Source organism: Psammomys obesus, unplaced genomic scaffold (assembly GCF_907164565.1).
Source record: "Psammomys obesus unplaced genomic scaffold, mPsaObe1.curated_primary_1811, whole genome shotgun sequence".
Lineage (NCBI taxonomy): Eukaryota > Metazoa > Chordata > Mammalia > Rodentia > Muridae > Psammomys > Psammomys obesus.
This window is the reverse complement of record NW_026596143.1, coordinates 8,173,385-8,187,165: the sequence shown is the minus strand read 5'-3', so window position 1 is coordinate 8,187,165 and position 13,781 is coordinate 8,173,385. Positions and strand designations below refer to the sequence as shown.

General features: G+C 39.0%; 1 protein-coding gene across 4 annotated transcripts in view; it reads right to left on the bottom strand.

Annotated features, from left to right (window-relative positions):
• Positions 1-2,118: 2,118 nt before the first annotated feature.
• Positions 2,119-13,781, bottom strand: part of Unc5d (unc-5 netrin receptor D) — a 543,514-nt gene continuing 531,851 nt past the window's right edge. For all 4 annotated transcript variants that reach the window (XM_055593498.1, XM_055593499.1, XM_055593500.1 and 1 more), the window contains one exon: positions 2,119-3,317. In XM_055593498.1, the coding sequence (XP_055449473.1) occupies positions 3,113-3,317 (205 nt within the window). In that variant the 3' untranslated portion in view covers positions 2,119-3,112. The remainder of the gene's footprint in view (positions 3,318-13,781) is intronic.

Here is a 13,781-nt window from a genome sequence, read left to right as displayed (position 1 = left end):
CTGTAGTCTGGCAAAGCTGTGGATCGCACCATTTTGGTGGCATAATTTTAATTCATGTTTAATGTATAACTCTTAGACTTAATGTCTCTGAGCACTGAGAAATTTGGCATTAAGTAGGATATTTTGTAAAATTTTTCATAACCTACTAAGTGTTTAAGGCCATTTTTAATTTTTGCTTCATCTTGTACTAGGATATTGACACTTCCAAATTTAGTGCCTGGAATAATGAGTTAGCCTCTTCCAAGGGGAACGTGTGTTTTGTGACAGGTGAAGGTAATGGAAAAGCTTGAGGTCACAGTGAATCACCACACTTCCAAGCGTCAGCTACGACTTTGTGACCTGCAGACCCTCCCCCAACACACATTCGTCCGTAAGCCCCTTGGTCTGTAAATCTCACAGACCAGGGTTCTCTTTGAAATTTCATTGTAAAATATTACACAACCCTGGCAGTCAAAGACTGCAGAATGTAACATATTTATTTCAAAATCCTGTATAGCATCCTAGCAGAAATAAGACAGATATAAAGAAGGAAACATAAAACGTCCAGTGGACCTCACTGAACCACGGGCTGGGATGTGACGTGGATCTTGCTAACATCTCCCTTGTTACTGCATATGATATTATGCTCAAGCGCACTTATAAACACAGGCCAGAAAACCCAACAAACAAAACACAAAACATGAAGCCAGTGGGGAAACCGCAGACACTAGAATCAACATTTATGTTGATCATGGTACTTCATCTTAATATAACCTACATGGATGCCAGGAAAATCACTTACAATTTTATCTGTTTATAGCAGTATAAAAAAGTTTCAAAAATCTACAAAGAACATGTGTAGTTTCACACAACAGATAAACAATTATAAGGCCAATTGGAAGGGAAAGAAGAGAAATATATAAGAATAGGAAATTTTAAACAAAAATCTTCCAAATGGACATTAGTAGAAGATCTCTCTAGAATGTGTTGCAAATAGTTTATCGCCTAACAGGGGATGCAGATTTTTGTCTGCATCTGATCCTGCCACTCATCATCTATCTGCTTGTGATTCATCATCTATTTCCAATCTCTTTTTGTTAAAACTCTATCAGTGATGACAAACGGTTTTACCTTTTTATGCTTTTTCTCATTTTTCTTCACAAGGATGAATAAGTAAGTTGAGACTATTAGGGAAAGGGTGCTCTCCTGATTCAGATATGGGATGCTGAGTAAGTTTGACAGTTCTAAGATGACTCATTTGTTCAATAGAATAAGCCTCTGGGTCACAAGTGAAGCAACCTCGTTTCTTTAGATTTGCACACAGCAAAGTTGTTTATGTAATATAAGGGATCAGATATATCACACACTATTTAGATAAAATGGCTAACACATTCAAGAGTTCTGCAATGCCTTATCTGTGGAATCATAACTTCAACTTGTCTTTAGGTTTTTCCCACTTGGGAAGAGGCTGAAACATTTGTTTTCACTCAAAGGACTTATAGAAACAAAAGCATGATCATGTCCTCATTACCAAGAATTCTCACTTCTCCTACTTCTGACCATTCTTTTACAAATGTAGTCAGCTCCAAAGTAACTAGGTAGCTGCCTAGAAGTTAATGTAGGTGTTTGACTTGGGTTGTTCTCATTGTAGATAGTTACTGAAAACATTGTCCAGCAGATGAGTATATCTTTTCATCTTCAGTTTCCCAAGATATTGGTCAAAATTATATAATCAAATACAAAAGTGTAGTAAGCATAAGATGAAACTCACAAGTCATCTACAGATTTCAATTCTCTATAATACCACTGAACATATATATATATATATGTATATATACACATATATATATGTGACACAAAATGAGAGCAATAAGTTAATAGTTCTAAGGAGAAAGTGTACAAGGTGAGGCCAGTCAGTCAGAGCATGAAGGCTCTCTGTATGATGTGTGTGATAGGGTTCTATTCCTTGAATGCAATCATTTTCTCGGTGTTAATTCAGAAAGGCTATCAGGTAAGTTTCCAAAAGGTGAAAATCTAAAGCCCTCTTGTGACCTACTGTGACAGCATAGTACAAAAGGTTAGAAGATTTCCAGAATCTGGATGAAAAAAAAAAAAAACAAAAACAAAAAAAAAAAAAAAACAAAACACAGTAAAACACATTTCTTATGGAAAAAATGTTGGAGAACTTGGGTTAATTACCCATCTCTTACAATCAGAGATTTCTTGAAGCCTGGGACATCTGTAGTATGCATATTTTCCTGGACCTGTCTAGCCTCTCCTATCTCCATTCCATGGGGTAAGCTGTATTCTAACTACACTCAGAGATTTGAATGGCTTGGCTGGGAACAGAGGTTGTTCTAATCTGTTGAGTTAGGAGGAATATGTTTCCATATTTAAATGTATAAGCCTTTTCTTTACTACCTCCATACTGCAACCTGTCAGGATGGGGAGAGAAATGAGTTTTGTCTCTGGGAGGAAAAAGAATAAATGAAGGTGAGGTACCAAGAGCTAGTTTGAGGTCTATCTCGCTTTTTGATCTGGTTTCCATTAAGTGACTCATATAATAAGTGCTGGTGTGATGTACTCAGACTCTAAATTCTAAATGTCCTCCCTGGCATTGGTGATATCACTAAGAGTTTGGCAATCTTATTTCACTTCTGAAAGCTAGTTTTACCATGATTTTCAATATCCTGGATGCCAGTTGGTTAGAAACTGAAATTCTGGTCTCAGAATCAGCTAGCCTTGTGGGGTAAGTCTTTAAAAACCTATTTCCAGACGTGCACTTAATCTCTGCCTTCCCAGCATTGTCATAGTGTGTCTATTCTTCAGAACTACTTTTATCTACAGTAACCTTCACTCTTTCCCTCAGCAGTCCACATCTGAGGAGCATATCCAAGGTTTACCGATGTGGACTCAGAGGAGACAGCAGGGTCTTTTGTTTTGTTTTGTTCTCTGCTATTGGCATGTTTTACCTACATTAAACTCATTTTCTTCAACCAGGGATTCTCACTGGCTCTCAATAAAGGCTGATTTCCTCAAATGCCCCTCAGCAGAAATCTGCCTCTTCTTCCCCACTTGAAGCCACTGCCCCGAAGCTGGCTATCACCGGTGCTGCCTCAAGAGAGGGAATAGACTAGAGTCCATTTTGCCTGCTGTAGTTGAAGTCAGCTTCATCAAGCTGGGACTCTGTGATGTTCGACAGTTTCGTGTGTGTCCTCCCAATCTCTTCAAGGGCACAGGCGAGTGAGTCAAGGTCCCCGTCCTGTTGATGACGAGCTTCCCAGAGGTTCAATATGACAGCAGAGGGGCTACTTTGTGTAGCAAAATACGATAAATTCCTAGGTAAAATTTGACAAAAGAAAAATGAATGGGAATGATGGAACAAATGATCACTGTAAAGGAGTCAAATGAAGTTAAAAGGTTTTATTTATTTCCATGTATATGTCTATGCCCACTTTCACTCGAGTAGTCAACATGGATGCTGGTGCCCTAAACAGGCCAGAAGAAGATGTCTGATCTAATGGAACATTAGTTATAGGCCGTTATGAGCTGCCACATAGGTGCTGGGAACCAAACCAAGGTCATCTGCATAATATTAAGTGCCCTTACCTGCTAAGCCATCTCAACAGCCCCTAAAATAAACTTTAGAAGACAGCAATAAAATAATGGTAGAAAGTTACACAAAGGTAGGCCTGTGGCAGTCTGGTTTGTATCCCAACACTAACTACAGCTATATATGTGAATGAGCCTAGTGGCTCTTTGGGCTCCTGCCTTGGTCATTCCCTTTCTTTAGCTGCATGCGTGAACATATATGTATGTTTCCTTGTTGACTATTCTCTTGAAGTGTTCTTTTATACTAGTTTATATGAAGTAAACTCATTGCTTGTTTTTCAAATGTTCACATCCCACCTCCTTGACAAATATAAGGGCTGCCAAGGTTTTGTCATCAATTTCTGGACCACTTCAGTGACAAATCTGTACTTTCCATTTTCTTGGCTAATTAAACTGTTTATAGGGTTTATTATAGCCTTAGGGGTTGCTGCAATTGTACATCTATCTACCACTTTAAACTTAGTGCCTCAGAAAATTCTCACTTCCATGCCTTGAAATTATTGCCTGTAAATGCCAGTATTTATGATTTTTTCTGACCCCTTTTGCTAGGATGTTTGTTTTTGACCCTTTATCTTCATTGATTCTTCCTTTGATAAACTCACCAGCTTCTCCCTTCTACTCTAGGAGACAGATTTCATTTATATCTTAGCATATCAGAATGGGTATCACAGGAAAAGACTTGCAACTCTGTCTCTAAAATATTGAACACATATCGCATTCCTACATTCAGTTTTCAAGTCATAAGAAATCCTGTGTTCATACCTATCATAGTCTGGCCTCAATGAAGCTGTGATTACACACACTCACACACGCACACACACATACACACACACTTCCTTTTCATCCAACACCCCTACTCTGTCTTCATTCTTGATTACAAAACTCTGAAAGCTAAAGATCATATTTAATCATTTCCAGAGTCTGCCATAGCATTTATCATAATACTATGACAGGTATTTATTCAACATCCATTAGCTGACATTAACTGAGTAATTGATTCTTACATGTCTTTTCCAGATGATATAGCATCCCTAGTGAAAGGGAAAAAATGAACCCCAACCTTTTGGATAATAATTTTGCTATGATGAGGACTAAGACAACACAATGGATTAAAGGTCACTGTTTTTCATGGGGACTTTTACAGTAAAGACAGAAATGTCATCCCTGATGAAATTTCAGTGTTTTGAAGATATTTTGCAGATCAATTTCTATTTTGAAGATAGTAGCACTTCCTGCCAGTATTCCCATCATAAGATCACAGAGTAGAATCCTGTAGGGAGCACTTAGCAAGGAAGGACAAGTTTTCAATCATATATGACTACTTATAGGAAAGATACACACAGTTTATACTCAGCTGGTTGTCAAATAGCATAAACAGCAGAATTATTTCATATACCTTTGATTAAAAATAAATTGAAACCAAGAAAGGAAGAAGGCCAGCTCAGTAATGTTGACACTAATCTCTCGTTTTCTTCTTGCCTTCCCCCTGCCTGCCCCCTCCTCTTCTCTGCCATTCACATGGCCATCCCACACCTGCTACTATCTTTATGCCGGTGCTACTACTTGCAAAATGGAAACTGCTCTACAAAATCTTTTCAAAGCACTAGGATTTCATCAGGGATGACATTTATCTCCTTACCGTAAGAGCCCCCATGAACAACAGTGACCTTTAATCCTTTGTGTTGCCTTAGTCCTTATCACAGCAAAGTTATTGTCTAAAAGGTTGGGGTTCATTTGACTACCCCTGCTTAAAAAAATGGTGGTTAATTTCTGTGCTAACAGAAACAGCAAATTTTGCTTGAGTACTAAGAGGGAGTCGGGTTCCTCTTACTTGAAAACTTTGATTTGGATATTGACATTTTCTCCAGTCTGTAGGGAGATGTTTCTAGAAGTTGCTGGCTCTCACTATGCTATATCCTCTTTCCTGAAGCTTAGGCAGTAGAAAACTAGAAGGCTAGTGGGAAAATAGATGCACCTAGAGGCCAGGCCAGAGTAGACTCAGGGTAGTTTGTGTGGCCATCTCTTTCCATAGCAGTTAAAACTTTTAAAGATCTCTACTCTTGTTAAAAAGGCAACAACCACAGGCTGTTGCTCAGTGGTAGAGGACTAGCCTAGTCCCGGGCTGGATCCCTAGGATTCCTCTTCCCCCAAATAAAATAATCTGTGACCTAAACAGCAATGCCACCACTTACAAAGGAATGCGGCTGTTTTGTTTTTCTATTAAACAACAGTGGACTTTTGTACTGTAACTGGAATCATAATGATCCAAATGTTGTACTTCAGAGGTTAACAAACCTCTTTCTCTAAACAATAAATAGTTCTGGCTTGGGGGTCTCAGATGGCCTCTCTGCAGCTACTGTATGCTACCATGGTACCCCAAAAGCTGCAACAGAAGATCCTGTTCATATGAATGATGGCTGTGTTAGAGGACAGCTTTATGGAGTAAAGCTGAAATTTGATTGTCATGTCCTTTCCACCTTTCTCACAACATTACTCTTATGATATTTTTCCCCTTGATACATTTATAAATGTTGGCATTTGGCAGACAGGGAGAGGACTGGATTTGCCCAGTGGTGATTGTGCTGCCTCTCTCCAATGCTCTTATAAGTTAACTAGATATCTAGAGCTGAGAGCCAATCCCAAGAAGTTAAGACCCAACTTCCTGCTTTGTGTTTCCTTTGAAAAAAGTATCTTATTTTTTTTTAAATAAAATAAAATAATGAGACTTAGGCATTGAAACTGATAAACTATAAAAAAGACAACTACTTTAAGTTATTTGAATCTGCTCTTTGGCCACTGGAAGTGGACAAAGAATTTACTAAAAGACTTTTTGCCTTAGGCTGTCCTATTTAAGTACAGTGGAATAGTATCAAACTTGTGTCTAAGAGAACACATGTTAGCAAAATTTATGTTTTTAAAAATATATATCGTTTATCTTAAAAGAAACGTTGCACCAGAAATATAAAAGTAAGCCTTTCAATGTCAGTGCTCTGAATTTATTTTATTACTATTAATCATGTTTTAACTGGATTACTTAACTTAATTAAAATTGGTAAGCAATAAAGTATTTATAATTAGAAAAATGAGACACAAATATGTATTAAATTTATCTTCTGTGTTATAAAAATCCACAATAATTTATAGATGCCCCTATGTTTTTTTCTCTTGATTATTTAAGAGGTAATGTACAAATCCATTAAAGGGTGGTATGCTAATTAATAGCAGGCACTAGACTGTATATGTAAGATGACTGATTATATTTTATGTTTATATAATTTCATAAACTGTTCTATTAGCATTTATTCTGAGAAGGGATTTTTAAAAAACTAAACATTTTTTATTTGTTTTGTGAAAATACATTAAACACAGTATCTGCAAGTTTATATTATCTTTCCTAGATGTTGAAACTATAAAGCACCTTTTTTTAAAATTCTTTATTAATTACACTTTATTCACTTTGTATACCTCCTGTGGTTCCCTCCCTCCTCCAGTCCCAATCCTTCCCTTCCTCCACCCTCTGCATGCATGCCCCTCCCCAAGTCCACTGATCTTCTTTTCCTTCCTTCTGAGCCTAGTCAATTAGGTCTCATCAGGAGTGGCTGCACTGTCTTCTTCTTTGGCCTGGTAATGCTGCTTCCCCCTCAGGGGGAGGTAATTAAAGAGCAGGCCAATCAGTTCATGTCAGAGATGGTCCCTGTTCCTATTACAATGGAACCCACTTGGATACTGAACTGCCATGGGCTACATCTGTGCAGGGGTCTTAGGTTATCTCCATGCATAGTCCTTGGTTGAAGTATGAGTCTCAGGAAAGACCCCTGTGCTCAGATTTTTTGGTTCTGTTGCTCTCCTTGTGGACTTCCTGTCCTCTCCAGATCTTACTGTTTCCCACTTCTTTCATAAGATTCCCTGAACTCTGCCCAAAGTTTGCCCATAAGTCTCAGCATCTGTGTTGATAGTTTGCAGGGCAGAGCCTTTCAGAGGTCCTCTGTGTCAGGCTCCTGACTTGTTCCTGTAAAGTACCTTTTTAAAAAAAGAAAAAAGAAAAGAAAAAAGTATCCAGGTGTCAAGAGTTGTTGAGCCCCAAGATAGATTATCTGACTGCAGGACTCTCAGCCATTCAACTCTTTACATATTTAGGAATCTTTGACACTTCAGAATAAAAGCTGTAATAGTTTAATAGTGGAAATCCTCAAGAATATGATTTTCCAGTAGTGAATCTTGGTCCCAATCAGTTTTAAAACTATTCAGGAGCAAATTGTGGGTAGGAGTTCTGTATACACAGTCCACAAAAAGCTTGCAGAGTACACAGTGGCTGTTGTTAGTTGCATGGCTCTAAAAAGCCCCATGAATATTCCGATCTGTTTGGAATAGGCACCCAATGCTAAAGAAACTGAATGTCAGTTCTGCACGGTGGCTCATATCTTTAATCCCAGCACTCTGGGAGGCAGAGCCAGCCAGATCTCTGTAAGTTCGAGGCCAGCCTGGTCTGCAAAGCAAGTCTAGGACAGCAAGTATACATAGAGAATTCCTGTCTTGAAGAAAGAAAGAAAGAAAGAAAGAAAGAAAGAAAGAAAGAAAGAAAGAAAGAAAGAAAGAAAGAAAGGAAGGAAGGAAGGAAGGAAGAAAGAAAGAAAGAAAGAAAGGAAGGAAGGAAGGAAGGAAGGAAGAAAGAAAGAAAAGAAAAAGAACTGAACGTTTAAAGGAGCTCTCCAATGGCACATACTGTAGCAAGTAAAATGTGCTTCCTGAAGTAACTTTTGGACTCATTATTTGAATTTACACAAACACACAAGGTATAACACATATAAATTCCAAGTTTCCAATTATTTTAGTAGAGATAGGATCATATCAGTCTTAATCATATGCTCTGCCTTGCCATTACCAGGCATTCAATTAAACTATGCTTACTAATGTATAATGAAGAAAAAAAAATGAAAAACTAAAGTAAATTGAACTAAGCTTTTATTGTAACAGACTTTTTCTAAAAATATAATGGTATGGTTTTATTGGGTGCCTATATACAAATGCAATGTTGTGGGGTGGGGTACCGTGGAACTGGGAGGAGCCAGTCCAGAGGAGCAGAAATGGGTTGAAAATTTTCTAGCCCTTCTGGAGTGAGGACCATTCCCTCCCCTGCCCTGGGCCTGTATGTCCTGACACAGCCCCCATCTCTGCCATCCTTGAAGTGGTCATGTAGCCTGGCAGCCAGGTTACAGGTTAAACATCCTCATTTTAAGATCATGCCCAGCAGGCACCTAGAAATCCTCTTCATGCAAATAACATATTCTCAGCACCTCTGGTCCCAGCCAATGATGTACGCTCAGCCCAAAAACTTCTATCCACTCCCCAAAGGTTTAAATGGCGTTTGTTCCCCCAATTAAGTGAACTGCTCAATGAAGCCTGCATCCTGAGAAGGCTGTTTTTCATTGCAACTGCCTGAGGTCTCCAACACCCCCAGCCCTGCCTTGCTTTCCCTCTCACAGCCCAGGGCCAGTCACTCATCACCACTGGCATCACTCTGTTAACAAAGGGGAACAAAGAGTGGGAACAACACAATGTTATTTAAAAACAGGGGCGGGGGTAGGCCATATATATAAGCCTGACTTTCTCCATAGCACTATTTTGAAATTATTCAGATCCTAATGTATGAGCTCATTTTTCTGTCCCACAGTAACTGTCATGCATTTGGATACAAGCTGGTAAAAGTACAAATTTAGAGAAAATTGCTAGTGAAAAAAATGAATTCATGTTGATTTTGAGCAGTGTCCCTAGTCAGTTACTGGTTCCCTCTCTCTGTCTCTCTCTGTGACTCTCCCCTTTCTTCTTTCTCTCATCGTGTCACCATTCTCTTCCCTCACATCCCCTGTCCCTCCCTCTCTGTGAAGTGAAGCCTAAACAGTACCTCAACCCAAAATTCTAAATATGCAGAAGTATGGCTGAAAACACACACACACACACACACACACACACACACACACACACACACACCTTTTTTTCTTTCTCTACAGCAAAAATTTGAGAGTTTTTTTTTTTTATGCTCATTTCAGGGGCTTCACAATGTTAATCTATGAACTAAACTTCAGAGACCCTTGTGTCAGAGCTTTTTCAATTTCTGAACAGCTGAAGTAATTTAGATAACTAAGATTATTTTTGGTGGTGCCATGCAGACAGAAGGTATAAATAATTAATTTCGAGGTTGACCCTAGGATCTTCTAGGTTGTTGGTTGAAGCTGTTTTCCCAGAGCTCTAGACTCGATAATGGCTTGGTCCTCTCTGGTATGCTCTCTGAGTAAGCACAGATAAACACGAAGATACTGGAAAGTAGGAGTCACACTAAAATGATGAAAATGATATTTATCTATATAAGTTCACTAGGGAGTGATGCTTATTTAATTTAATTGATTATGTTTTGCTGAACATTTTAGTTTGCCATACACCTGAGTTCCTTTTAGCTTTCTTCTGTGATGAATTTCATCTTTGAGACTTCCCTATGACCTTGCCATGTTTATAATCTAGAGCTTTCTGTGGAAAGCAGGGCAGAGATGCCCTTACCAGTATCACATGTTAAGCCTGGGCCTACTGATAAAGCCACACTTAAACTATCCTCTTAATTCGAAAATACACTTTCAAGCTTCTAACTGTGTTAGACTGAGAATGGAATTTAGATAAGGTTCACAGATTTCAGAAATACTTATTTAGATGTCCCCCCCCCGTTTTTGTTTTTGTTGTTGTTTGTTTTTTTGGATATAAGTTGAGGGCTAGAAAGAGTTTGAGGGGTGATGTTAAAATTCTACCAGAAGGGCGATCAGAATTAGAGCAACTCATGGTCAATTCTACAAAAGAGACCCTGGCTAAAGACAGTGCAGTGAAAGCTTTCAGGTTTTCTAGAACAATCCCCACAGTATTCAAATGAAAATGCCTTAGGGAATAGCGAATCTCTGTGCACATTATCAATGACCTACCGAAGGTTAAGGTAGATAGCAGCTAGGTGTAAGAGAAAGGCTAGTATGTGAGGCCATGGAAGCCCTGGGAAAGGTACTGAAGAGCTATCAAGGGCACACTCTACTTTCTTGGAACTCTTTTTCTCTAACCCTCAGACAACAAAGCTTTCCTTTTACTCAGAGCTGAACTTCAGGGTGCCAATATATCTCCTCCCTCAAAAGGTGTCAGCTATCCTATGATAAATGTGCCAATGAATTATATTCTAACATACAGCAGGGGTCCTCATTTTAGCTGTAGCCAAATATCCTTAGCAATGGAGACTCTTTTACTAGGTCCAGGAGGGACTTTCATTCAGGATTTGGGCTTTCACCCAATACTGTCAGCAATTGTATCTGTAACCACAAAGGTAGCAAGTTTGTTTACATTCTTAAAAAAAAAAAAAAGTTTATCTAGATCAACTTTATTTTTGTCACAGAAAAAGCTTATTTTAGGAATATCTTTTGTCTGAAGAGTTTATCAGTAAAATAAGCAAATAAAAAGTAATATGAGCTGTCTATAATAAATTAGGAAACATTGTTTCTAAAGTAGTACATAATCCTACTATACAGTATGGAATGGGGAATTGAAATACAGTCCTAATGAAACAATATTAGTATCTCTGCCATCATCCTAATTGCCTCATTTAATGAAAGCTTCTTCTGTGACCCAAAGCAACCCTCCACACAGTCCTTTAAATGCAAATAGAAGAGAAAAGCCATCTTTACTGAATAACAGTAATTGGATACATCATAACCATTTGCTCTACCCATCAAGCTTCCATCTTCAAACTTAAGGCTGGCAGGAGCTGAACAGCAAAGCCACTGTCAAGGTAAAGCCCGTGAAGTTTCATTTACTCCCGCTTTTGAGTGAGCAAGAGGTAAGCTTTACAAGTACCCTACGGCTTAGTGTGAAAGGGAGATGGCCAGAGAACACAGAAGGGAATGAGAGGCACAGCTGAGGACATGTTCAGATCCACCATGATAGTTTGACCATCTTAGTTCCTCCCAGAGTTCCTTCCTGCCTATTATGTCACATGCTCCTGGAAAGAGAACAAGAAGGGACCTTCACTCCTCGAATAATGTACGGAAGCCCCTGGGCCTAGATGTCTTTTTGAGCTGCCAGATGAGGACACAGCTAGTTACAGTCTCTTTCCAAAGCTCCAGTTTCATTCCTCCCGGGATACACAGATTTCTGGCTTTTGGAAATAAAACAATGGCAAAGATAACCAAATCAAAATCTAGACTTTGCTTTGATTTGGAATATATCCCTGGGAAAAATAATTTAAATTCACGTCAATTTTCTTCTTCAATCACCTTGAGTCATTTTTGAGAACCCTGGAGGCAAAGTTTGACTATGATGTACTCCAAGCAAAAAACATTCAGGGCCGGTAGTCAACGAAGGAAGAGTAGACTATTTAGACTTCTCACTTTGCAAACTGCTCAGTATGAATTTCAACAAAGCCTCACACATTTGAAAGGAAATGTGATCTAGGAGATGCTCTGATAAATAAGGTGAAATCACTATGACTTTGCTTTCTCATATCACAAAGGCACTGTCTGCAGACATGGACGTTGTTAGCTTTTTCAGTACTACTCGCAATGCTGTTTGTGAACAGAATCATTCAAACTGTCTGTGGATCTCTACTCTGTCCATCTTCTCAGAAAAAGGCTGTGTGTAAAAGGAGAAGCTTATTTCATCAAGCATCAGCATGAATTGGCCAGGGCCTAAGAAACAAACAAAACAAAACAAAACAAAACAAAACAAAACAAAACAAACCTGCAGCCATCCCTGGTCATCACCCTTTGGCACTAACAGTGGGAGTACTAGAGCATAAAAAAAAGCTTCTTTACCATATTGCCTTCAGGACAGACACCTGCCACTTACAATCCATATAGAGCTTGTTCATGGCTGAACCTGTCCCAGAGCTGCCTCTTTTCTGCTTCATATCAGCAGGCAGTTTCATGAGTCGTTGACTTCAGCCGAATGGAGCCCAAAGACCCACCACTCCGTCGTGCTGGGTCCCTGTGGCCTCACGGGCTTTTCAGATTTCAGATCCCGAGTAAGTCCACTGGGCTTGAACCAGAAAATCTGATTTGAACTTCATTGTATTTCACCTCCAGGGACCTACATAATGCTATTGCCCTCTGCATTAATTTTCCTAGACATCATGGAGGATTTTTTATTTTCTTTTATTTGGAAATGGCAGCCTTAAAGGTAAGGATGTTCTTTCTGACTTACAGCTTGCAGAACCAAGAAAGCTCTGTCTAGTGGGATCTTAGTAAATTTCCAAAGAGGAATGAGAGGGAAGCTGCTGTTTGGTATGTATCCTGGATTGATCTCTCTCACCTCCCATTCTCTCCCTTCTTTACCTCCAAGACCTTCTCTGTAACTCTGCTACTTTTGAGTGTTCTGAGTAGTTCTTCTGATCAGATGAATAGGCTGGCTTATGATTCCCTGAATCCTTTCCCTTCATCCTCTGGCTGTTTCATTACTCTGCTCCTTCCAATTAAGAGGGTGGTCGGAGGGAATGGAAAGATATGACCTCAGTGTGAGAAGATTCTGCTTCTCATTAAAGGTCCTGCTGAAAGATGTGGAGGAAGGAAAACAAGATGTCACAGAGCCATTTATCAGCCACAAGGCTGGAGGACTTTCATCAGTTCCCAACTTTTACAACATCACCCTTGAACCCAACACCTGAGACACATTTGATCTGTTTGAACTAGATGACTAGAAAGAAATATGTTTCTCTGGCATTGCTGCCAAATTTTCAAATAAGTCTACTATTAGGGAAGGCCTTGGGAAAGACAGTTAATAAGATGTAATTTTCTTCTACTTTGGCTGTTTCCCCTCTATTCATCCAGCCATATCACATGCATCTGTTCCCATAGCAACCCAGTAAAGCTTTGGTCTCATAAGAGTTGCTTGAAGGTGGAAATCACAAGGCCTTCCAGACTCTGGAATATGTAGTCACAAGCTTCATCTGCTAAGACACACAGAAAAAGAGAACTTTGTTTTGTGGCTTGTTTTCTTGTTAAGATTCACTTTCAAAAATCCCTTGATGCTTGTTTGTGTCAGTTCTACTTCTGAAGAGGCAGAATGTCAGCATCAAGGATAGTGTCCTGTGAAAGAGTTCATATCATTTACTTAAGGATTATTTATTGAATTTTTCCTAGGTTGACAGCCTTATCTATACACATTTAATGGTAATT